The following is a 26,005-nucleotide window of genomic DNA, read 5'->3' as shown; positions in this document are numbered from 1 at the left end:
GCCACAGTACATCAGTGCTGCAGGGGATGTGAAAAAAGCATGTTGCCCCTTGTAGCTGGTAGTGCATGAAAGATTGTTAGTGCAGAGTGGGTGCAGATACTCTCCAAAGTGTTGTGTTGGTGAGGATTTCTTGTTGTAATTTACTCCACTGTCTGTGTCTTGAGGCAGACCTGCTTGTGCCTTCTTAAACCAAAGAAATTTAACTATATGAGCACTTTTGAATCTTCAGATTTGTGCGCTTGAACATAAGAATTGGGTAGTCAACAGTCAAAGTCGAGTCCCATTCTCGTGAACGCAGTATTTCAAGAATATCTTGAGGGATTTTCTTCAAATTTGACAGAAAATCCCACTTGGACTCATGAGAAATTGGTTAATAAAGGTTCCTATGACCTCCCATCAGTATATCTCAGGAAGTCTTGAGGGAATTTATCCAAATTTTGCACAAAAAACGCACTTGACTCATGGATGTACTACATTTTGGAGGTCAAAGGTCACTGTGGCTTCACATCAGTCCCAATCTCAGGAAAGTAATATCTCAGCTATGTCTGGCGGCAACTTCTTAAAATTTGGCACAAGCATCCACTGGACTCAAGGATGAATTTATCAGACTTTGGAGGTCAACAGGCAAGGTCATTGTGTCTTCACATCAGTCCCATTCTCATGAATGCAGAATTTGAGAAATATCTTAAGCTAATGTCTTCAAATTTGGCAGAACAAAACACTTGGACTCGAGGATAAACTGAATACATTTTGGAGGTCAAAGGTCCCTGTGATCTCACGTCAGTCTCAACATCAGGAAAGCGATATCTCTGCTATGTCTGGCAGCAACTTCTTAAAATTTTGCACAAGCATCCACTGGACTCAAGGATGAATTTATCAGATTTTGGAGGTCAATTACCAGGGTCACTGTGACCTCATAAAATACCTTTTTTGGACATAACTCAAGAATTCATATGGTGATTTTTGGCTCCCTTGGGGAAATTGTTAACAATCTGGATTGGTGACACTAATCTTGAAAATGATTAATAGATCTTCTGTGCTTTGGGATTGTAGTGTCTTTGTAATATTAATATTCGAAGCATTGTGTCCTGTCATGGCTACGTATGCATCTGGACTCATAGACGTAAACTGCAACTTGACTTGTTGGCACGATTATACAACCACATGGTGGTAATTCTAGTTTTCTTCTCCTTTACTGTGTCATTACGTATCATTATGCTGATTTCCTTTTGAAATCCATTTTACCCAGACTGTGCTGCCAAAACATCCTGCAATCGAGCATAACAGCTATACATGGTAAAATTATAATACAACTGCCTCTTACAAATAGCTAAAATTCACTTATTACTAACATTTTCTGTCCATGACAACGCAATATATTCTTGTGACCTCCCATCATACTGTAGAGTACATGCCCATAACTATGATTTTCACAGACTGACTCTGAATAATTTCTATAGGCCCAAAGGAGTTTAACTGTACACTATGCCACAAAGAAAAAGGCAAACATTAAAGAAAAATCCAACAGTAAACATTTCTGTGTGATGGAATGTTGCTCTTCCTTTTTCCTACCTTTGTTATCATCTTACAAGCCCTTGTGGGAGTCAGACCCCCAGTCAGGGAACCCTTCTAACGGTTGAAAGATAAAGTTATGTGGTTTCTCTATGAATTTATGTATTAATCCTAGGTGATGAGGTTATTGTATGCTCCATTGCCAAGGTGTCAGCAGCACGGACCCTGTTTTTTTATTCAACAATTTCAAGGATAATCATCAGCAGCCTATTACAATATTTATTAGCTGGTTGTGATGTGTGGCTGTCGTTTGTACATCCCTATTTATCACCCACTGAATGACTTGGCAGTATCAGTAAAGTGGAACAGAGGGTATTCAATAGAGAGAGAGAGGGGCTGACTGGCCTTATTGCACCATTTGTCTTCTAAGTGTCCAAGGGAACACAGTGGTCGGCCTGCATTCATTGTACTCAGGCATGTAATTTTCTCTTCTTAGCTTTTCCATCCCAGCCCAATTGACCCTATTTCTTGCCTTGCTCCGGCCCACCTCTGCTTTGCACTGCTTCAGCCGGGTCATTGTCCTGATGATAAGTGCCACATCCTGTTGAGTGAAGTGGCGGGAGACATCAGTCCGGGTCTGAGTAGAAGGTAGACATGGACACACACAAGCATGTCCAGACAATGGAAAACGCCAGTCTGAACAGGCTCTGATTAAATAGATGGTGATTGAAGTTTCACTACAGACAGGAGGATAACTATAGCCTTCTCCCAGAGTTGGAGGTTAAGCTTCATCTTGTTTCTTCTCCCAGAGTTTATTCTTTTGTTTTGTGGTAGAGTAAACACCTATCCGCTTTTATCTTTTCGTTGATCTGACTTGTACACTTGTACATCTACATTTGTACACCTAACCAGATATTTGTCCACATTTTCTTTCCTTTTTTCCTCCAATGAAGAGGACAGCCTAGCTAGACGTGTCACAGTAGAGCTCATTTGGCTCCCTTTCTGCTGTCTTTCACTACCAAAACGTGGGACTTCGATCTTATTGTAGAGCTGCAATGAAGGAGATTGGAACACAAGGTAGAAGCTTTCTCTATTCCCTGAATAGACATCGCTATGGCCTAGACTGGTTGGTGAGAGTGCCTTCATTCTTTGTGAAAGTTAAAGTAAAAAGCCTCTGTGCACATTGCACACCTGTCATGAGAGCTCTGATCCCAGATGCAGCAGAATAGAAATAGGCAGGCGAATTGTGCACATCAAAGCACCAATCAGTAGCTCTACTGCCAAAGCTGGGATACCACTCTTCACTGTCCCGTTCCTCTCACTAGTCTTTGTTCTCTTGCCACATTCTTCTCAGCACCACCTTTCACAAGCTGAATGACTGTTTCAAACCCATTTCACAGCGACTAGCTTGACTAATATTCCTCTGCCATGTGTTCCTCCTCCATTACTATCCATGTGACATGTCTGTGATCTCTCTCTCTAAGTTTGTGAGCATGTGGGTGTGAGTATATAAATATGTGTTATGATTTTCAGTGTTGGGATGTCTGAAAGCACCTCTTGTCTACATTCTATAAAGCAGTTTTCTGTCTCGGCCTGTCTGAGTTGCTCCTGATTGATGTGTAAAATTGGACTGTTTTTTCTCCTGTATATTCCTGAGGCGGGAGATCTGAGTGGGTTTCTTTTTCCTCGCCTCCTGAGGCACACAAAGTGTTTCATGTTCTTGTGGGTTGGAGTCAAACGGAGTACTACACATGAAGGCACACATAGCAGGTTGCAATAGATTGATCTGCTCCTTTTTTGCGTGTTTTCTGTGTGCTACCTGTATTTTTGTGTATGTGTCTCTGTGTGTTGTGGGGAATGTAAAGCTAGCAGCCTGTGATGAATTGCCACAGCAGTCGAGACAAATTTGGACGTCGAGGAGCGTTGGTTTTGCTCAGAAATTCGTGCTGCCTCTCTGCTCTGTGTAATGATGAAGAACTGGGTACATATAAGCCAGAGGAGGAATGCAACTGTTGTGAATGAATAGTACAAAACATGCACACATAGACGCAGGCGGGCAAGGAAGTGGGGCATGATATATCCACCGTATGTGTTTGTATTCGCAGCTTGGTGTGGGGTTTGGGCACAACCACAGGCCACCACCCCTGGGACCCCCTGCCCTCAATACAGGAGCTTCAGTGGGTTTGCTGTAAAGGGACCAAGTAGAGCTGATTGACAGTATTTGTAGGTTTGCAGAAAACCCACCATGGTGCTGCATGGTACTGTATGCATGAAAGAAGATGAAAATATCAGTTTGCAAGCCCCATGGTACAGTGTGACTGTAGTGGTTGTAGTTGTAATTCAGCTCATGAAAGAGTCTCATGAAAGAGATGAGGAGAAGAACTTGTTGGCATCTTACAGAGGGGACAGGCTTCAAAGGTTGATCCTTGAGTGTAATCCATGTCCTCATAAAAAACTTTTGAAATTTACCAACACTATTTCTGTCGGTACAGTTTGCACACATCTCCAAATGAGGTGCTTTTGATTTAATTCAAGAACAGGGTTGGTCATTGTTGTCAAATTAACAAATGATAATGGCAATCATGTTTATGTTGACTTGTTGATCGTGTCTCCTTAAATGAATACTTGTAGCCTTTTACATCTTAATCATATATTATATTCAGCATGCATAACAGCTACATCAGTTGTAGTCTGTATTTTAGTAATTTACTGATTTTAATTGTGTATTCAGTCACAATCAGAGATGCTGGCAATTGGCTGGTATTGGAGCAGTGGACTAAATCAGACACCATGTGCTTGGCAGAAACACTTACTATATATTTATATGCAAAACATTTAGGTATGGTTGAGATTCAACTGTAGCTATAACTACAAATATAAATACAATCTAAATTCCAGTTGTAATAATGTGAATAATGCGAAATAGATTAAGGGCCCTTGGCCAAACCCTGATTACCTCATAGCGTCTACTGTCATTATCATGGTAGCTTTTTTTGTCGATTTCCATTTACCTCACTGTATCCCCACATCCTATTTAAATACACAACACTGTGTCAACACCTCTCTGATACTGTCAACAAAAACTATATGCTGGATTAAGACAGTATTTATTGCAGAATGGCTGTTCCAGACTGTGCAAGAGTCAGTTTATCAGATTGCACTATAATCATATTTGGGAGGCTGCACATTTGCACGTTAGACCTCTCTTCTCTTAAAGGAGGCCAGCCTGTCCGAGTCACTTTCTGCATGATTGGACTTTATTGAGGCCTGCCCCGGCTCAGCCTTCTGGCAAAACAAGCTAAAAATGTACTCATTCTGCCCCTGTTTCCAGTTTACATGAGGATGTTCTGGGTTGCAATTTTGATAACAAATTTACAAAAATGTGATTGCCAAACTCATGTGTGCTTTAATTTGTGCTTGTGGCCAATTTATTTATTTATTTACAAAAATAGAGCCTTGTGTGTGTTGATATTGAATGTGAAGACCTTTGGCACAGTAGAGTGTCTGGTATCATCACTGTCCTGTCATAGGTTTTTTTTTTTATTGTTCCACAGGGAATTGTCAGACAAAATGGAAGGAGTGAGAAAAACACACACAACCTTAATCAGAGCAATGTCTTTCTGCCCTTCACTAAATCTGTCGTGGGACCTAGAAGTCACACCATGGCTGATGGTACACAGTGTTCTTTATGAAGCTAATGTAGTTGTAAGAACTTTTCCAGCACATAATACATGAACAATTCAGTCTAATACACGCTTACTTTAAGCATACAGTGTTCAACTTTGCATGTGAGCGTATAACTCCATAGTTATATATACACGTATTTCACGAATATGGAGGCAATCACTTTGATTATGAATGCTGTGCCATTAGTTGTGGAACCCCATGATCAGTGTATATGCTCAGGGTTCATAGATTGCATGTTACAGTGAAAGGACTTCCTGACTTTGGCAGGTTCCTTTCTTCTCTAAAGCAGCACTACACATACAGCAGGAAACTAGAAACCCAGGGCTGAGCTCTTGATTTCACTGCTGTAGGAAAGTAGGGGCCTGGTGCTGAAGAGAATTCACTTTGGAAGTACCAGATATTAACAAGGGTGCACATAGTCAGCAAGTGTCAGCATATTGGTGAATATGGCTGACACTGTAAAGTTCAAGTTTCATCTGTTTTTCTTTTCCATGTGTTAAATTCAATTGGAGTTCTTCGTTAAAGTACAAAAAGGAAAAAAACAATCAGACATACAAAAACAAGGACACACTTTTATTAATCTATGTATAACTATTTAACGTATATTTTTTAATGTCATTAATAAAAGACAATGAGAATTATTATTTAATTATTAGTTTATTTAAAAGGGGACAGTGCAATTTCATAAAACACATGATTACACATGGTTAAAAAAGCCAGAGTTAGCCAGAAGGCTAGTTTTCATCTGTAGTCCCCTGGCCATGATGTAAAAAAAGCAGAGAATTACGAAACAAAAAACAAACAAAAAAAACAACACGTACAATATACAAAATACATATACAAACACTTACGATACAATTAAGAAAAAATACAGCATCACATACAATATCACAGCATAACATTTTATCATGACATCAAAACAACACAACAGAATTATCTTTTGTGTTGGCAGCTGTAGGTGTTGATAAACCACAATTTCAATTTTTTTGTGAAGGCCTTGTATGTTGTTAGCAGTTTAACCTCCTCAGGCACTGAGTTCCACACACTTTCACTCCTTACTGACCAGGCCGACTTACTGAAAGTGCTCCTGCGCAGAGGAATATAACATAAATTAAATTATAGTGAATATATTTGTAGGTCTTTGAACCATTGGCCAGTGCTTAAAGAGACGAAAGAACCAGAAAAACTAAAGACAAAGAGAAGTAGTGACCACACAAATGTGTCCCTGCCAGTTATAAATCACAAGAGGCTTTGTCTTCTTGCTGAAATGTGGGCGCTCAGATCAGACTTGCACTGTGTGGGATGGCTGCACTTGCAAAGAGTACTTAAACATTCATGGGAGGAAAATTTGTCACCTAAAAATGTTGTTTTTTGTCATCTCTTTAAAAAAAAATGAAATGCAAGATTTCCCTTAACATTATACATTGCCAATTTTTACACATTTCACATTTATTTTTCTTTCTTTTTTAAAACATTTTAAACTATAGCACTTTTTATCAAGCAAGTATAAAGGACACTTAATGAGACTGATGCACAGCCTTTTAATGGCATTCAGCTGTCAAATGTAATAAAACTACCACTGTGTTTGCATTGTACCGTATAGCCTCTAATGCCAGTGTTTCAGTAGTGGAAATGTACAGTTCAGTGGCAAACAGCCCTTCACATCTGCATGGTGACTGACAAAGACTTCAAATGTTATTGGCAACACAGTGGCTGTGTTGAAAAGAAAACACCCATGCACACACATCCACATTTGCATGACAACTACAGCATAAACTTTTTATTGACAGTGTGTGTTCTCCCTCAGCATCCCCATATACTTGCAATCTGTTTTCCTTCTCATCCACTGGAGGCTGTTTTCACTGCAAATCACTAGCCAGGTCCATCATTATGTCTCAGGTGTCAGGGACAGGTTTTCAGCTGTACCAATACAGGGCATGATTTACATGTCACATCTTCAAAGCTTTCCCCTTTCTACAATACTTCTGCATTCTGGTGGTTCCCCTGCCACTACAAAGCAAGAACTTGAAATTTTGGGCCAAGAGTATTCTGCTGTATATAGACCATGTTGCCAGGCATGAGTGTTCATTCCAGCTTGACAGGGCATTGGATATCCCTTTGTATGTCAAACTATTGCTAGTTAATATCCTTAATAGGGCTGGGCGATATGGGCCAAAAGTCATATCCCGATATATTTAGGCTGAATATCGATGTATGATATATATCCCAATATTTTTATCACAAAGTAAGAGCAAATGTTCAGTCAAAGTCAAAGGCGAATATTACATGTCACAAGTAGTTTTATTGAAACCGTTTATTTAAGTGAACATAAATACTATATAACAACAGGGGTAGCTTTTTAAAAAAAAAAAAAAAAAAAATCAAAGCTCCATAAAGTGCCCATTTAAATAAAAAAAATATCTTAAATAAAAATACCCCATGAAATAAAATAGGCCAATATTTTTTCTGAAATAGATATATTTATATGAGAAAAGATAATGAACATGAAAAACCCTAGTAATGGCAGCAATTATTATTTTAAAAAATTGAACTATATTGATTAATGCGATATGGCCTAATTCCATATCACATTTGGAAATATATAGATAACATTTATATCAATATATTGCCCAGCCCTAATCCTTAATGGTTTTTTAATCTACTACAATGCAATGTATGACTGTTTTGCACAAGGTTGCAAACTCAGGGTGTACATTTGCAGAGCAAATTGTCAACAAGAACCTGCCTATTTGTGCATTACTGGATTGGCTTGGATCTAGTCCCATCATATACTGGGCACTGGACTGTATGATTGGATATACCTGTGATATAGTAGGTTCTTGTTCAAGGGTTTTCATACATGTTGTGTGTCTCTATAGTGACCTGCCATTATAAGTTGCAGAGTTTTGTACTCAGTATGGCAGACCTCACCACTAGAAGAAAGTGCACTTTATCTGATTTTGTGTCTTTACCTCTCCTCTGTCTTCCAACACCCCCTCACTTTTTTCTTCCTGGGTTTTTCAGAGAATGATGAGACAGGTGTGATGGATAGTTTGCTGGAAGCCCTACAGTCAGGAGCTGCATTCAGAGACCGCAGGAAGCGAGCGCCAAGACCCAGAGGTGAGTCTTTTATCCTTTACTACATCCGTGCAAAATAATGCGCACAGAACACATAGTACCCATGTTGTCTTGGAAAAACTGTGGGCAATGTTCAGATTCCAGCCAGATGTTCAAAATCACAATGAGTTAAGGTCCCGACCTACCAACTGGATGCATATCTTGAATTTGTTTGTTAAAAGCTGGGTAAATTAAATGCATCTTTGTGTTCTCATGCCTTGGCACAGTACACCCTCATTCTCAGTCACTTGCAAAATACACTGGTTTGTTGTTTGTACACATGCTTGCTAGCACGACAATGCCAGAGAATCCTCAGCCTGACAACATTACTACAACTGTTTGATGTTTGGATCTCAGTAAAAGGCAATAAACACCCTTTTTTCTGACAGTATTAAATCCAGAATGAGGGATTTAAAAAAAAAAGAAAGAACAAACACATCCAAGATGAGAACTGCACATGTTCTGAATGGACTGCTCATTAAACTTTAGCGGCAATTGACAGCTGCGCCCCTAAACACAGTGTTTTGTGTTAAATAACTTCTCTTTACAGCCATTCTTCAGCTTCAGCTGATCTCTTTGATCCCTCTGATTACTGTAAGATATGTTGGCATCATTTGTTCACTGCCCTCCACAGAAAACCAGCAGAAGACGATCAGCCCCAGCTCCTTCCGGCAGGTTCTCAAGCCTGTTAACCACGGTAAAACAAATGATTGATGCCACAAAGCGAACACTTCAATCTTGCCCAGCTCTCTTATCTGCTCTTGAAAGTTACTCTTAAACATCTCTTGCATGTTTTCCACATTCCCCTAACCAGTTCATACGCCCTGCTTTTCTGCGTGTCCAGTGACCATTTCAGTTGTCCTTTTGCCTTTATCTGTTACTTTGCGTCTTTCTTCTACAAGTGTGAAAGGCCATTTCTAAAACAGTTTTAGGCTGTGTGATGTGAGAGAAGCAAGGTTGAGAATCTTTGAAAGCAGTGTGTGGGCTGCTCTGGCGGCCTCGGTTTGATAAGGTTCCTCAATTGTTCAGTAACTGCAGCATTTTGAGTTCAACTCTGTACTTTTGAATGCAGTTGGAATCTTCCAGATCTTCAAAACCTTACAGAAAGGAAGATATATATGTATATTCATGGCATAGTATATTCATGGCAGCACAAGTCAAGTGTCCAAAAATATTGTGGATAGAATAATATTTTTTCATCTTGAATTTCTCGCTGCTGACCTTCTGCTTATTAGGGTTATTTTGAAGAGCAGTGAGGCATGTACATCAAGATCAAACATACATACTAAATGCTGTGGTTTCAAATTGGATGCAAGCCACTTGTAGATTAGAGCACTTCAAGTTTTGAGTGTTTATTATTTATGCAGAAACTCGATGTTCATATTTTAATGCAAAGAGGGACATGGTGTATCACACTGTCTGACCTCTTGATAGTGAAGATTGGATGGGATACTAATTATACCATATTACCATTATAGTCTATAGTTTCTATAGTTGTGAACAGATAGTGTGCTTCAGCTGTTGCTAAAATAAACAACAGCTTTCTTCTCTTGTCAAAGGTTTTCTGCAATCATTACTGAGGCACTTAAAAAATTACGCCGTAACCCTATTACCTCTTATTACTTGTAATTGGAATCCCAGTGGGCTGGGTACAGGCACACATGAATAAAATTATTCACGCTCAGTCCACCCACATCATTGATGGCAATGATAAAGGGCCTTGCTCTGTTGTTCTGCTACGACTTATCTGAAATTAGATTGGAAAGGGACGAGGGGGAGGGAGATATACCGGGTGGGAGGAAAGAGACAGATAGAGGTGGCTGTAACATAAGAAATGGAGAGAAATGGTGTGAGGAAGAAAGATAGAGCCAGTTGGTAAGGTTGAAACTAAGGCATAATGTGGGAGAAAAAAAATTGGACTCAGATGCTGTTTGTCTGTGTGTGTGAAAGAGAGAGAGAAAGAGAGAGAGAGGGAGAGAGAGAGTCGGTAGGTATAAGCGAGAACAAACCAGAGCTATGTAGTATTAACAGGGGATTAGAGTAAAAAGAAATAACACTGTGTGAAAGAGCTGCTGCTCAGTGTCCATGTTGTGAAAAAGACCCCATGGTGGGTTGTACAGGTAAGAAGGTCCTGGAAGGTCGCTGGCCCAGCTGCCCCCTGCTGGCAGCTTCAGACATGGCCTTGTTGACTAATAAAGCTCAAGGCTTGAGTCTGTCACTGCAGGCATCATACTCACTGCCAGCCTCCCAGAGCAAACACAGCTAATTACTTTTCTCTGCCCAGCCCCAGCACCAGCTCAGCCCTCTCAGTGCCCATTCATCTTAATTTCCCCCTCTCTGCCATCTGCCTCCTAAATAACACTCCTCCTCATTTCCCTACCATCCCATATCCCTGCTGTCTTCTTCTATACTCTCATGGCCTGACAATGGCCCTCCCCAAACATAATTGCCTGTTATTGGTATGGAGTCTCTCCACTTCTCCTGCCGCACCCCTTCTCTCCCATCTCCTTCTCTCCTACCGAGATCCAGGCCTTAATTGCCCTGGGTTTAGTCGCTGGAGTGAGTGAAACCCACAGGATGCTCTCTATTTAGTTGGGAAGTGATGAAGTTTAGTCGGTGGCACAAGCACTTAAACAGCTGCTTTCACTTTCACACAACCCGAGCACCTCCTTTTCCCACAGTTTTAAATACCCTTTAATAATTGATCTCAGGGGTGTTGATACACTCCGGTGGAGCAGCAAAGAGAATTAAAACAGAAACATCTGTGCCAGAAGATACTGTAATTAGTGGTGATGGGGGAGAGATTGGAATGGTCAATCTGAACATGCATGGTGCCATTAAGCTTTCGCACCAAGGGAGACTCAAGTGTACCAAGGTTTTCTGCAGTGGTATTCTTTTTGTTGTCTGCAGAAACAAATCAGATGAAAGCTAAATTGTGTTCCCCATCGCAAGAGTTTGATGAGACTGTGGAGTAGTTCGATTATGGCTGTGGTGCTTTGTAGTCATGATGAGTGTGATTGCTACACAATAAAAAATTGGATTAAAAGATTTCTTGATGCACAACAAGTGGTCCACATTGTTCCTTCTTGTCTTTCCCCTCTGCTTTCCTGCTCTCCTCTTGTAGTACTCTTTAGTTTAAGTGAGGGTCCTGGCCTGGGTTCCCCAGCATTTTTCCCCGCTTCCTCTGTCTCTCATCTCCTCTCCTCCCTTACCCCTAAATTGGTTCAGCACACTTTAACATGAGCCAGCAGCTAAGGTGTTTAGCTTGGTCTGCAGTCTCCCTCAACACACATCCACACGTGCACTTAAAGTACACAGACACACCCGCAGACTTCAGGGGATGAAGGTAAGCAGGCTTTGTGGTGGCTGTGGCCTGGGTTAGGATAAGGCTGCAGGGCTCTGGGGCTCCTCGACACTCTAAATTGGATTGGGCTTCACAGAATGATGGATCGATGGTGGTTAGCCACACAGGTGTAAGAGACTTGAATCTGCAAATTGAATCTATAAAGCAGCCATGGCTTTTTAACTGTGTCCTTCTAAAACATCTCTCCAGGCACTGTCTGGTCATTTCAGCCTTCTAAGCAAACCCTCATCACAGCCGCACTGACTCCTGAACTAACGTGTGCATGTACGTGTTGAGGGGAATCACATAACTACACGTTTTATCATTGTTGTGTTTGGCAGAGAGCAAGAGCCTCCAAGTGTGCAAGACAACGTGAGCCAGATGCTTATTATGACTTTATATGTGTGCTATAATGCCCCTCTTGTTGAGTGATCCATTATGGAGAGAGTGTGGGCAGTTACAGGATCTATGAAGGAGTTAATGTCTCTGTCTTTAGGAGCAATTACTTCAGATGTCTTTAGTGAAACCCGACCTAACAATTATCATGTGTGAAAAAGCTCTGAACTAGAGCTTGAAATTGATGTAAAGGTCACTTCACAAAGTCGGTGAACCCCTTTACGGAATGGAAACAGGAGTTCTCTCTTTTTTTCCTCTTTACTTGCACTTGAAAGCATCGAGATTTCACCCTAAAAGCAAGCCTCTAGTTATCGGAGATGTTGTGTACTATGTATTTGCCGAGTCGCCTTTATGACCTTTTTTGCTGAATTTATGTTTCTGTATATATTGTTGGATCTATGGTTCATGCAGGCAGCTTTCGTATAGGTGTGAATGGTAGCAGGAGATGACTAATAGGCTTAATTTGAGACTCAACCCACGATGTCTTTCAGAGGTTGTGCAGCACAAAATCATTAGGATGAAAACTGGGGAGAGTGTGAAGTTGAAATGAAAGTCAAAAAAAGTAGATAAAAAGGGAAGTTTGTTTCCTCCTATCTCTGTGTGTTCACATGCGAGACATTTGTGAAAAACTAGCACTGAGAGTCAGTCACTGTAGCTTCCTGCGGCTGGGATACTCTAGTGGAATCTACTGTTAGATGCTTGCCTTTTTGATTGGCCCTCTTATAGACTGTGATATGTGGATTCCACTGCAGGCTACTGTATCCTGCAGATTGCGCGTGTGCTTTTTCATTCCTCTTTCACATTTCTGTCTCTTCAAATCAATGTCAATTATGGGAGAAAGCTTCCGATACTTCCAAAGTTCCTCCAGTCTACTCTTTACTTTTTGACTTTGTTTTGTCTCCGCTTTATCTCCTCGCTCGCCTTGCTGCTTTCCCCCAGACATGACATAAGCAGAAAACGAAGGGGTTATTAAATCATTTCAGTGAGCCCAAGACAAAAAGGAGAGCACAGACGCTCTCCTCCCAAGATCTATTTGAATTGATGCTACACGTCATTGTTTCAAAAACCTAACTGTAGAAGTTGCTGATTTATCTGCATTTGGTCTTAATATATCATCCACACATCACGTACGGCCTGTGCGTTTTTCATTAAAGTGACAGATTATTGCCAAAGAGCTTCTGTTCCTGAACACCGAGTGCTCACTCTTCCACTTTCACACATACACGTCCATGCATACATGCATAGAAATTATCAGCTTAAAGCCTGTGTTTTAATGAAGTGCAGGAAGAAGGGTTAAAGGTCACTCCTAGGTCGGGGCATTAACTGTGTCTAGGACTTGGACAGGTGTACTGTTCTCTGTATTCATGTCCACAATCATCCGGCCACTTGGAGTCACAGTGTCTCTCTTATCGGCACACTTGATTGGTGGTTGAGATGTTTAACCATTCTTGTAGACAAAGGCTTATCCAGATGGTAGAGTGTACCTTGACCTGCCTTTGTCTGTCTGTCTGAAGTGCTGCACTTGGTGTGTGCGTGTATATACGTGCGTGCATGTCTGAGCCTGTGCACACACACATGCATTGAACAGATGGAGCAAGGGGGCACCTTAACAAAGTGGCTAGTGTAATTAGGTCCAGCCTGTGCAGTGAGACTTATGGAATAGTAATTGAGCTGCATCGAGAATAGTGAAGGAAAGTTTTTTTTCTTTTACCTTTTTATTCATGTTTTGCTGAGAACATTGCTCCCTTTCCTGTAATGCCCTGCTCCAAAATTTCACAGTTTCACTTAGTCACACATGGAAGCTGCCCAGTACAATACTTTCTGACCTGTTGGCCACTTTACAGCTTTTCTCAAGTGGCTGGTGAGTAATTGTCCCAGATTTTTTTCTCCTGGTTCGGCGATTAAACCATCGAATTCCAGGTCTCTTCTCTAACCTTTAACCAGGAAGCAGCACCTAGCGTGTATCCTGTGATAGCCAAATGGCGATTTTTTGCAAAGACATCACGTCCTCCATGTGTAATACAGACTGTTATTGTCATGAAACAAATTACTCTGTGAAAACTTTTCGTTATAGATTTTGGTTTTCCATGTGGCGTGTCGCTCAGTGCGATTGTGATTCTGTTTACTTGTTTGGTTGCCTTGGAGGAAATAGATTGATAACAAAAATTGCCTTTAATGGCTCCCACTTGGGTTGTTATAGAAGTCCTGCCTCCAGAATCAGAGGCCTTTTCAAGGAAACGTGTTAAATTTGGATGCACACACATATCGAGTTGTGTTAAAACTAATAATGACTGTATTAGCCTATGGTAAGAGGGCAAGCTTAACACGCTTTCAGCAAATATAACCTTATTCATAAAGCTGTAATCTCTGTAATCCATGCCCAGTCCAAAATATAGGAAGATGAGAAAGTGAAATGGTGTGCCGTATATTCACTTGACTGGTTGGAGAGGTCAGCGTGATGGATGAGAGTAGCGAGGACACACATGCATGCACAAACACGCACAGACACCCGGCTCAACTGTATCCACTCAGTCCGAATAGAAAATAGATGATAACGAACACCTCTGCACTCTGCTCAATGTCGCTCTGCCGTACATCCCATGTTTTTAGCCAAGTCCTAAGCCGATCAGGCTCCTCAGATATCCACTTTTAGCTGGATTATGAGGAAGCTGGGCTGTAATAAAGGCTGTGGATCGTGAAATGGGAACTGGTGTTCAGCATGTCAAGCCAAGGACCCTAATCAGCCCATTCACACCAGCTCAGGCCCCAAACAGTAGGTGAAACTGCTAATGTAGGATTGCTATTCAGCTGGCTTTTGAGATCCTCCTCTTCTTTTCTTTCCAAATGCATACAGTCTTTTCTTCTTCCTGCCTTGATACATACCTTATGTGCAGAGAACAGAGGAAGAAAATCCAATGGGTAAAAAGTTTGAAGATTTATCAGGGATTTAGTTTAGATACACATCTCACTTTTTATAGCACTTGTGTGCGATTGTTCTCTGTCTGTCTTGCCTTCTGTCTTTCTTTGTCTTTTTCTTTCTCCAGCCATTTTTCCCATGAACCGGTTATGTACATTGATTGAGACTAGGCTCTTATATAGTACTCTAGTTAATAATGCAGTGAGAAATGAAGTCATTCTCACCATGGCTTTGTGCTAATTAAATTTTACAGCAGTCTTATCGCTCAGCCACACACATTCCTGGTCCTCCCACATTTACCAACGCCAGCAGCCATATCACATAGCCGTCAGGGAGAGAAAGAGCTAGCGAGATGATTATATGAACTTCTGTTGTTATGGGAGGGAAATGAGCACTATCTTCCCTTTGCATCTGCCCTCCTGGGAGATGCTTGAGTTCAGTCTCTGTGGTTATACAGTAGGTAGAGAGCAATAGAGGTGCTATAACACTTTCACCCACTCACTGTTCGGCTTCAATTTAGTCACACATTTTTGTTGTTCCTTTATTTCTTTTATCTTTGCAGTAGTCTGTGTGTCTGGTTATGTGCTTCGGGCCAACATTTACGACCGGTCACACTGCGGCCTTGGCAGATAGAACCACATCCCTGTTAGCATGTGTAGTTCGTAAGGATATAACAAGGCAGGGTTAATGATACGATTTTCTCATGATTTTTTTTTTTAACAGAATGAGCTTGCAGAGTCTTTATTTCTCAGACAAAAAACACAATTTCTGAGTAGGTTATAACTGCAAAACAAAAAATATGCAATGAATGCATATTTAAAAAAAAAAAATAATTATTGTATATTATGTTGAATAACAAAAAGTACATTTAGATTTTTAAAACTAATCCCACATCAAAATTATTAAATTAATGATACAAATGAATAAAATTTCTTCAAATAAGCAAAATATGACTTGCGTGTGTCCATAGTTTGTTTTCTAGGAAGATTAGCATATCTTGAGCAAGAGCTGAGATATCTGCATATTAACAATGTCTCCTGTTTAAAATGTTAGAAAGCTAATGTTAGCTATATATAGGTAAGCTAATGTTAGCTATATGTTGGTAAGCTAATGTTAGCTATATGTTGGTAAGCTTATGTTAGCTGTTTGTTAGCAAGCTAATGCTAGCTATACGTTGGAAAGCTAATGTTACCTAATATCCACTTTTGTCCTCTTTAAAGTTTAGTTTTGCGGTTTGGTTTTTTAAAATCGTAGTTCTGGTTCTTTAACCTATTGGTGGTGCATTTAATCACACAGAAACTTTTAGACATTTTTCTGTTGTTTTGCTAACAGACAGAATTGATGAGGAGGTTCCTTCATTCAATACAAAGTTAGCGGAGAGCGATAATTGTTTTCCCCTCCAGTGGGGGCGGGGCTTAAATGCGCTCTGACTCACACAAGTGAAATCTAAAGTAGGTTGTGCCTTCTGCTGTTGAAAAGGGGTTAATCGTCACACATTTATATCGATTTTTCACTGTCGGCGATTCATCGTTACCTCCCTAGTTGCCATGGTTGCCGCTGAAATGTCTTGACGCAGCAGTAGAGAATTTAGGTAGGAGTGATGAAAGAGGATAATGCGTGTCTTAAAATTCTACTCACCTTCCTGCAATAACCAATCTGTAAACAGCACCATATCCAGGTATCATTCTCCAGTGCACAATTCTCATACAGAAATAACAAACACCAAGGCTCCTGCTGTTGATGATTCCCAGGGACACTTTAGTCTGTGGTGATAAAATGATCACATTCTTCCAAACTGCCTCATCTCTCTGTCTCTCTCTCTGGCTGCCACTCCACCTGCTATGTGTCTCCTCACTGATCCAGAGGCTCTAAGTGCAGCGACAGGAGTTTCCACACTGACAGAGCAGGAAGGCCAGCCCTCAGGCAGCAGGATCTGTTTGATGCTGGATTCCCCTTAGAGAGCGGGATTTGGGCTTTGCTGATCTGCTATTATACCACCCTCTTATGCCCATACGCTCACTCATTCCCATGTTTGACTGTATACAGCCACATGCATTCACTTCAGCACGTACACACACTCGCACACATCCCCTCGCAGATACTTAGCCTTGAGTCACAGGGACATGTATGTGTCCCTGGCCTCTGGGCTTAAGAGCTTCATTAGTCTGGCGCAAGCTTTGATTAGCATCCTCGGGGGTACAAATTAGCAAACAAACTCAAATGATCCTGTGAAGAAATACTCAGTCTGGGACTTTCTGCAGATTTATGATACTTCAAGTTCTTGCAAGTTTTTAATGATCCCTGCCATTCAGGGTGGGGTAGTTTCACCTTAAAAGACTACTTGACACTTAAAATGACCATATCATGCACTTACCCTTTGTTAAGTCCATGCCTCCATGCTTGTCCAACAGAGAATAAGAGATTGGAGAAAATCCTTGATGAGTTGACATGTGCGCTAATTGTATGGACTCGCAGTGCGCCTGCGTGAGACGGTAGTGACCAAAGTGTTTAAGTTAGTATGATTTTAGTGAAAATGCATGTGTTTGGGAAATAGTGAGCATACAACTGGATAAATGAGACCTGGATTATGCTCTTAGGTTGTTTCAGAGTTTAGAGCCTGATTTACTTGTCTGATATGCACAGATATGGAAATGTTTCTTTCACAATTTATAATGTAGAAAATCAGGTTTGGTTTGATTTAGAAATGGTGTTAACTATTTATTTTATTTTTGTTTTTTTTGTTATTTAAGTAGTCATTAATTCACTGATGCTGAGCACACAGTACTGATTATTTACTTATATGATTTACTTATATATTTTTATTATTATTTTTAATCATATCATTGCAAAATTGGTGTAAAAAGTTAGTTTTTTTTGTAGCTCAAAATTTCCCTATATTAACTGGCATATCGGTATCCAGTTAATTATTCAATTCTCAAATTGGTTCCAGAGGCAAAATTCTCTCTTCTTGCTATTAAATGCACTCCCCATTCACTTCATTCATCAATGATTTACCCCATTTTCGAATTCTCTGTTCATTGTAGAGTTTTCTTCAAGAATTCAAGGTAACACAAAGGGAGAGTAATTGATTTTTAAAATGATCATTTTGAGAGTGAAATATTAATTTAACCCAAGTTTTGTTTTAACGTCTTTTTAGACGTCTTTTAAGAGAAAACTATGACATCGGAGTGCTACAGTCATGCAGCAGATGTTGTTATTTTTAACTTGGCTAACAGACACATGTAGGTTCATTCATTGGCTGCATGTTTATGCCTGTGTGTGCATTTGTATTGTATGCGTTGGTGAACATGTGTGAAACATTACTCTAGCATGTGGATCTGGGTGTGAATGGGTTCTTTCACCGCCTCAGTAAGGGTGGTAATGTGTAAAGATGTAGTTTGTGCATGTGCATTGTCCGAGACTGTTTTTCATTCAGGTGAAAATTCCTTGAGCTGCTGCATGCGCTATAATAACCATACTTGACATTTCCCTCTCCTCCAGCCTGTGGAGACTAGCAGATGCTTTCCATTCCAGTTGAACCCATTAAGGCCTTCTCTTCTTTACTGCATCCACTAGCCTGTCCTTTGGCAGGGCCCCTTCTGAATGTCAAAACTCACTGTTTAGCATCACAATAAAGCAGATACGGGGCAGAGAAGTAAAGGCAAGGAAATGGCTGCTGGCTGGCAAAGGGCATGGACAAAAAGATTATTTAAAAAAAGCTTGCCGTTGCTCACTCAGTGCTGTATAACCAGGCTATTTTTTCAACTTCTGCATTTGTGTTTCTTGAGAAATACATCAAGTTACTGCACTGTAAATCAGCATAGCTGTTTAGACGGTTGACATACTGTAACAAGAGATAGAACCAATGGATTGCATGCAACATTTCTAAAGCAGCCAACTTTAAGTTAGTCTTTACCATAAGTGGTTCTGTGCCAAAATTTATGTTGTTTTTCTGGAGTTGTTTTCTTCATATTTGATCAAGTCCTGTGCCATACTGCAGACTTGCATGTTGGGTGGCTGACCCTGAGGTTGTAAAGGTTTCTTGGCTGTATATTCTGCTTAGTTTTAGTTTGATTTAACAAGTTTTTCTGTTGCAGGATATTAAGGTTATCTTTTGTATTGCTTCTTAGAAAGAGCAAATTAAGGCTCTCACACGTTTTTTTTTTTTTGTGTGTGATAGAAACTTTGTTGTGCTTGTTGTTGGGAGAAACACTAACCTGACTCTGCTTCGGGTTAATCTTTAAATTATTATTTTGATTACAAAGCTTGTGCTAAAAATGTTTGCCTTTAAGTGTTACAGAAATTCGTCTTTTTCACAAATAATTCCCATCCAGTGTTACTAATGAAGTAAAAATTGTAGGGGAGAGTGAAATTTTGTAAACAAGCCATATTAATTACTCTTAATTAATGAATCATATTAGAGCCCAGTGGGAATCGGGGTTAGAATTAACAAAAAATAAATAAAAAGAGAGAGAAAGAAAGAAAAAGTGATTGACAGAATATGATGAATAATTTAGGGATTTATACAATAATCTTTGGAAAACTAAATGATAAAATAATTGATCACGGTAAATCTTAAGCAAGTTTTGATTAAATAGAAAACATAATAACCATGCCCAGTAGACTTGATTATTGTTTTGGTTGTCAGGCTGTGCCGTCTGTGGCCATATGATTTGTGTACAAACCTGATTATTTTTCTAAATGGGGAGGTAATTAGCCTGGCTAGTTTGAATGGTAATTAGAATGTCAGACAAAGAGAAAAGAGGATGTCCAAATGTATTTCACAGATAGTTCTGTGTTTGTCCACACACACACACACACACACACACACACGCTCAGACTCACTCAGGTTCTATTCAGCATGCAGAAACATCTCCAGCCAAACACAATTATTTCTAACATTTGTTTTGATATACCGTACCTCACATTTGCAAGCTAAAATAATAGAAAATTGCTTATTTTCTTCTTCAGTATAAAATTTTCTGATAGTGGCAAAAACAAAGAACAGGTTGAGCAGGGAGGTTGGGATGTAGCCGACTGTATTGGCTTTATTGTTTTATGTACCTCATTACTCTCACTTTGAATTCCATTCATAATGCTATTTCTGCTCTTGTTACACACATAGAGAGGAGCTTCTAAATGCTGCCAGAACTAAGTCATTTAATTTTCCTCAAAAGCAAAAATAAAGACAGCATGCATACGTAGCCGTTTCCCACTCAAATTGCGCCTCTTGTCTTCGGCTAATTTTTAATATGTCCTTTGGCTCGGATCAGAAGAATTAATTAGATACAGTATGCTGTAGGCCTCCTTCTAAAGCACATATCTAACATCAATTATTTACACCGCCTTCATGGACAAAAGTCCAGAACACTTTGTTTATGAAATGTGCAAGCAATATTGCTCAAACAAAGATCATTGCAGGTGCTTAGATGGTGTGACTGTTGAGACTAATCCTTTTTTTGATGACAATAACACATGTGGCATGTGTACAGGCCCGGTGGATTTATCAGAAATTGGAATCATTTTGGTCTTTGAGCTTTGTTGCTACACACAGTACTTTTTTGGCTGTGTGTTTGCTTTTAAGCATTTACTACAAGAATAAACCTTGCATATATTGTATGTCTATATCAACAAATATCTGTTTTTTTTATCCATCTATAGATGTGTGTGTGTATATATATATATATATATATATATATATATATATATATACACACTCCTGAAAAAAATCTTAAGACTGGGGGGAAAATTACAAGTTTTCGCGTTGGTGGAACATAACCAGGTTGTAAGTAGCAAGGTTATTATAGTTAACGAAAACTAACGAAATATCGAAAGCTAGAATTGAAAAAACATTTTCTTTAACTAAAATAAAAATAAAAACGAGAGTTAAAAAAAAAAAAGATAACTAATTGAAACTGTACTTTGTGGTTACAAAACTAACTAAAACTAACTAAAATTATAGTGAAAATGTCCTTCATACATAATCCAGTGTTTCTATTTCTCCACTGCTGAGTTTGTGTATTCCTGCTTCGTGGGCTTCCGGGAGAGGCGCGAGTGAAATTACCGTAATGACACCATATTCGCTGTAAAGAGCAACTTCTCAGCTTTCAGAAACATTGAAATTTTCCCGATAGCGCAAACCATTTAGTTATTATGGTAAAAGTGTCGCCGGCGCAACACTCTGTCAACTTATGTTGTGCTTGCACTATGTGCAAGTGAAAGTCTTTAATTCAACCATGATATTACAAATCACATTTTTTTGCGGCGGCGCTGAAAATCCAGCAGTGGTAGAATACATGTAGGGCTAACACTGCATAATCCTTTTTGGTTGATATGAAATGTATTTATTTAGCTCAAACCAAATAGCTGCTGGTTAGTGAACATCCAGGAACACATGGTGAATATGTTTACTGAGACTGGGATGTCTACTCTCGAACCAACATTCAAAACACCCGGAACTGTAAGAGTTAATAACCTTATTGGGGCTAAGATGGATAAGGCAACGGAAATAAAGGCAAAATTTATTATGACCTTTTTAAATCTTGCACCCAACACATAGCCCATTACAAAAAAACTAAACTAATAAAAACTAAACTAAAACTAAGCATTTTCAAAAACAATAATTCACAATGAAGTTAAAACTAAAACTAATGAAAAATCCAAAACTATTATAACCTTGGTAAGTAGAGCTTTGAAATACGAAAATAATAAACAGGGGCAAGAGACAAAGAAAATAGACTAGTTTAATAGAGGAGTTAATTGAAAACTGCATTTAAACAGAAATTGGTTGTTCAGCAGCTGATCAAAAGTTTAAGACCAAAACCTTAAAAAGTCAACATTTGTGCAAAAGTCTGGCTTTTCTGAAATTTTCTATCAGACATTCATAATGCCATGACCCCCTGATGGCAAAGACAAAAAATGTTCCATCTTTGAACGTGGCAGGATTGTTGAGCTGCACAAACGTCTCACAACACACCATCGCTACCGAGGTTGGATGCAGTAAGACAGTCGTTACATTTTTATTCTTATGTACATTATCAAAACTTAACGGTCATTGTAAACTGTCCAAAAATGATCTTTGCTATATTAATTTTGCGGTACTATGACACATCTTCCTAACCCAACATGGCACGATTGTTGAAATACCTCTAATAAGCGCTAGGGGTTGCAAACTGACACAAGTTGGATTTACATGTGTGTGTGTGTCACAATGTGCAGTGGTCCTGCCATAGAAGCATATACTTTATAGATCAGTGCTGGATTTGACATGTTGATAGTTCAGTCTCAGCAGTGGAGACGGATGGATGGATGTGTTGAACATTGTCAGACGGTCCCACTTTTGTATCTTTTTTTAATATATATGTTTACATCCTTTTGTGCATTTGAAAGCAAAGATTGGAAGGCTTGCTTTGTTTACCAAATATTATAGAACCGGAGACTGCTGCCTTGCAATTATTCGCAGCCAGAGCAATTATGCCCACATTCTTTCATAGAGTACTGTTTAGAATGAAAATTACGATAAGCAGGTTTGTTGTTGTTGTTTTGTTTTTTCACAAAATATAACTTAGTGTTACTGAAAATAATATTACTGAACCTGTTTGTGCTATCAACAGTCTCCACTGGCATTGCAGATTACGGATGTACTTAAAAAAAAAAGAAGAAGCAAAAAACAACAGATTTTTCTTCCTGTTTGTGTAAATAAGGGGAGAAGGAAAGAGCAGAAGGCTCTTACACAGGGTCCTCGAGAGTAAGCCTTGGCTTCTTAGCTTGGCGACTTAGACTAGTCTACACTTGAAAGCTTTAAGAAGATATTACCAAAACCCTTTTTTTGCCTTGCTAGCACACACACTTGAAGTGGTCCTTGGATACCATCTTTCCTTATTGTTCTCCTCTTACTACATAGACAAAGTGTAAGACTGTCCAGCCTGCATGGGCTCAGAAGTGTGAGAGGGTTAATGAACAAGGCTTATCCACCAAGGAAGGTTTTAGAGAGGAGAGGCCGACTGCCTGTAAATCATCCATCAGCCTCTCCAGCGAGCTGAGCCTGAGCTCTGACAATGTAAGGTGTTTGGGCTACAGCAGAGGGGACATGATTTATCAGGGAGGTGAGTGATTATGCGAAGCCTCTGTACGTGAGAGAGACGGGCAGAACTAAAAGATGATCCCATAACGTTTCATGAAACATGCAAAGAATAGTCAATGGGTGCCTGTGAAAAATAGCCACATGGAGACACTGTGGATAAATGAACTGTGGGTGTGTTGAAGTCGGAATAGAGAACATTGTAGAAGGGTGGGACTTCAAGAAAGTGACTATTTCTTCTAAAATAAATATATAATAGCCAGGAAGAGCTCAAACTATTGTTGATGACTTGATGACATTTTCTAGCTAATTACTATAATCGTGTGCCTTCCAGCTTGTCTCTCGGCTGTGTCACATTTAAAAACATCTTGCACGGAGAAGAAATGACTAAATGTAGCATTTTTTCTTCTTCATTTTTTTAATGGATAATTATCTGTCTCAGGTGTTAGAGAGGGGAAAATGATGGGCACCAAAATAGATCAGGGAAAGAGAAAAGTCTCTGATCTTCTCCTGGAAGTGTAGTGGAATCAAATAATGAAACACTTAACGTTAAACCACGGCGCTTTTCATGTGCAAATTCAACTTCACACATTGACAGTTCTCACCGGCTCTGTAGATGACTGGTTTGGATCTTACTTATGTCATCTCTTTATTTTTTTATTTATTTTTTTATTAGATGTAAGTCATTATCTTTTGTTTTGTCCCAGTTCCCAAGACTGTGAAGGATTCATACTTTGATGAAAGGGAGTAAAGGAGATGACATCCACTTTAGTAGGCTTAAGTGATCCACTTTGAAGATCCAAAGAGAGATAAATAAATATCAACAAACAATGACTACAGACCAGCTCACCTCTGATACAGCTCTATCAAGATTTCAGTGGTGGTTGATAGACATCTTGGATACGGAGAGCGAGAGAGAGAGAGAGGAGGAGGGTGTATCTGCCTGGGGACTGTTTGTGTAAGTAGTGTATTTCTTATTTCTTCTTTACGGAAGCCTTTCAACAACGCCCCAGCTGTTTTTAGTAGTTTGTCAAATGGAGGGGGAGTAGTCGTATGGATTTAAGCTTTTAGCCCTCCAGCTTCAGGCATAGCTCTAAGTCTAAAGCATGCTATACAATGCAACTCACTGACATATAGTGATTACAAAGTACAATGCAATTTGACAAAATTTGAAAGGATTCTCTCAGGAGCATTATGGATTGTGTGTTATGAAGAGTGCGCTCGAAGTGAGTTGTTAAATTGTGAAGTCCAGGGAGTCTCTATATTGGCTTTGCTTTTTGTTTTTTTCTACTGTACACATATTATCGTCATTTCTAGATATACCTTTCTCCTTCCAGGGCTCTCATTGGCCCCGGCTCTCAGAATTTGTCATCCTGTATCTCTTACTACAAGACAGCTGCATATATTGAGCCTTTTGAAAGCAAACATGTTTGAAAATATCAGGATCAAGCTTCGGATCACATTTTATGTGAATTGCTAAAAAAATGTGCGGAGTGGGAAAGTAATCCCAACAATTTGTCAAGGATTTTATAAATTCTTGCTTTTGTCATGTAGTGTGCAGCCAGCCTTACAGGTATCTGCTATAGCATTAAATAGACACATCAAGGAAGCTATAGTCTATTTCCAGCATTGCTTGACATCAATAACATATACTGTGTGACACACTGATGGCTCTCACTTGGAACGCTTATGTGACCACACCATGCTGTGCTGACCTAGTGAATGTGGGTGTTGGATCATAGAAAAGTCCTGGTGAAGAGTGAGACCTTTTCTCTTGACATCTTTTATCGAGTTTATGTTAGAGTGGTAGGTAAGCTGCCTGTATTTTCTTTAGTTTTCTTTTGCTAATACATCTTAGATTTAAATCTGAACAGTGATCTTCTATATTGGTGTCATATATTGTCATACTATATATTGCAATGCAATCTGGGAGAAAAAAAGATTACAGCACTTTCAGAGAGATGCCATTTTTTACAGTATATTGTAAATATTCCATAATTTACTGACAAAACTGAATAATAGTGTGTTGTGGAAGAAAAAAAATACAGCGTATTAGGTAAGTTAGTTGATTAAAATATTTTATTGTTTTATCAAACTCTCTTCTTGATGCCTATCTACATTGATTGATAAATAAATCAGCTCTGTTTGGGTTTGATCTCCTGTGGCACTGGTCATCCTTGAGTGGAGACAAGAGGAGTCTTTTTTTACGCTCTGCTCAGGTCACCCTAAGGCCAGACGTAACATACATTTTTTCCCAGCCTCAACTAATCAGCTAACGTGCCTCATTGTACCAACAACCAGTTTTCATTAAACAGAAATGCACTTATTCTTTGCCCTTAGGGGTCACAGGGTCATTTCGGCCAAATCACTTACAACACACCTTTCATTCATTGTGTTGGTGTAGCGGCAGGAATGTCAGAGACGGATATCTCAAATCCCGGTAGATAAAGCTGAAACCGTCTGCATGGCTAGATATCCGTAGGCGTAAGTAGAAAAGTATGTCTTTTTGTAATTTGTGTGAACTGACCCTTCAAGGTGAGTTACTGCACAATTCTTTTGAGTAAAGCTGTCCTGACCTTATACTCTGTGATATGGTTCTGTACTGCATAACTGATATGTGTTTCTGGGCAGACATACAGGGCCAAGACGGAAATTGAAAAGGAGAAGGGAAGGGACAGGGATGCTGAGCTCAAAGTAAAAACAAATGGGATAAACAATGTTAAGAGACAGGTGTCTATTTCTCTTTTTTTGTCACACTCTTCCCCCTCTCTCTCTGTGGCTTTCTCTGTCTCTCACTCTCGACTGATGAAATTGCCAATGATTTATAACAAATGTCAGTGGCAGGCGCAGCAGACTGCTGTTTTGTCCCTGTCAGAGCCAAGTAGAGCCTGAGGTAGGCAGCTTCGCTTATCAATCAAAGCCTTTCTCCTCTCTTCCACCACCACTGTCAGTA

At 39.6% G+C, this 26,005-nt stretch overlaps 1 protein-coding gene across 1 annotated transcript in view; it reads left to right on the top strand.

The window, feature by feature from the left end:
* LOC131987059 (protein diaphanous homolog 3-like) overlaps nucleotides 1-26,005 on the top strand; it is a 181,712-nt gene that overhangs the window by 119,285 nt on the left and 36,422 nt on the right. Inside the window, exons 26-27 of the mRNA XM_059352207.1 lie at nucleotides 8,224-8,319; nucleotides 8,951-9,013. Coding sequence (XP_059208190.1) covers nucleotides 8,224-8,319; nucleotides 8,951-9,013 — 159 coding nt within the window. The remainder of the gene's footprint in view (nucleotides 1-8,223; nucleotides 8,320-8,950; nucleotides 9,014-26,005) is intronic.

Source organism: Centropristis striata, chromosome 2 (genome assembly GCF_030273125.1).
Source record: "Centropristis striata isolate RG_2023a ecotype Rhode Island chromosome 2, C.striata_1.0, whole genome shotgun sequence".
Classification (NCBI taxonomy): domain Eukaryota; kingdom Metazoa; phylum Chordata; class Actinopteri; order Perciformes; family Serranidae; genus Centropristis; species Centropristis striata.
This window is presented reverse-complemented; position numbering and strand designations above follow the sequence as displayed.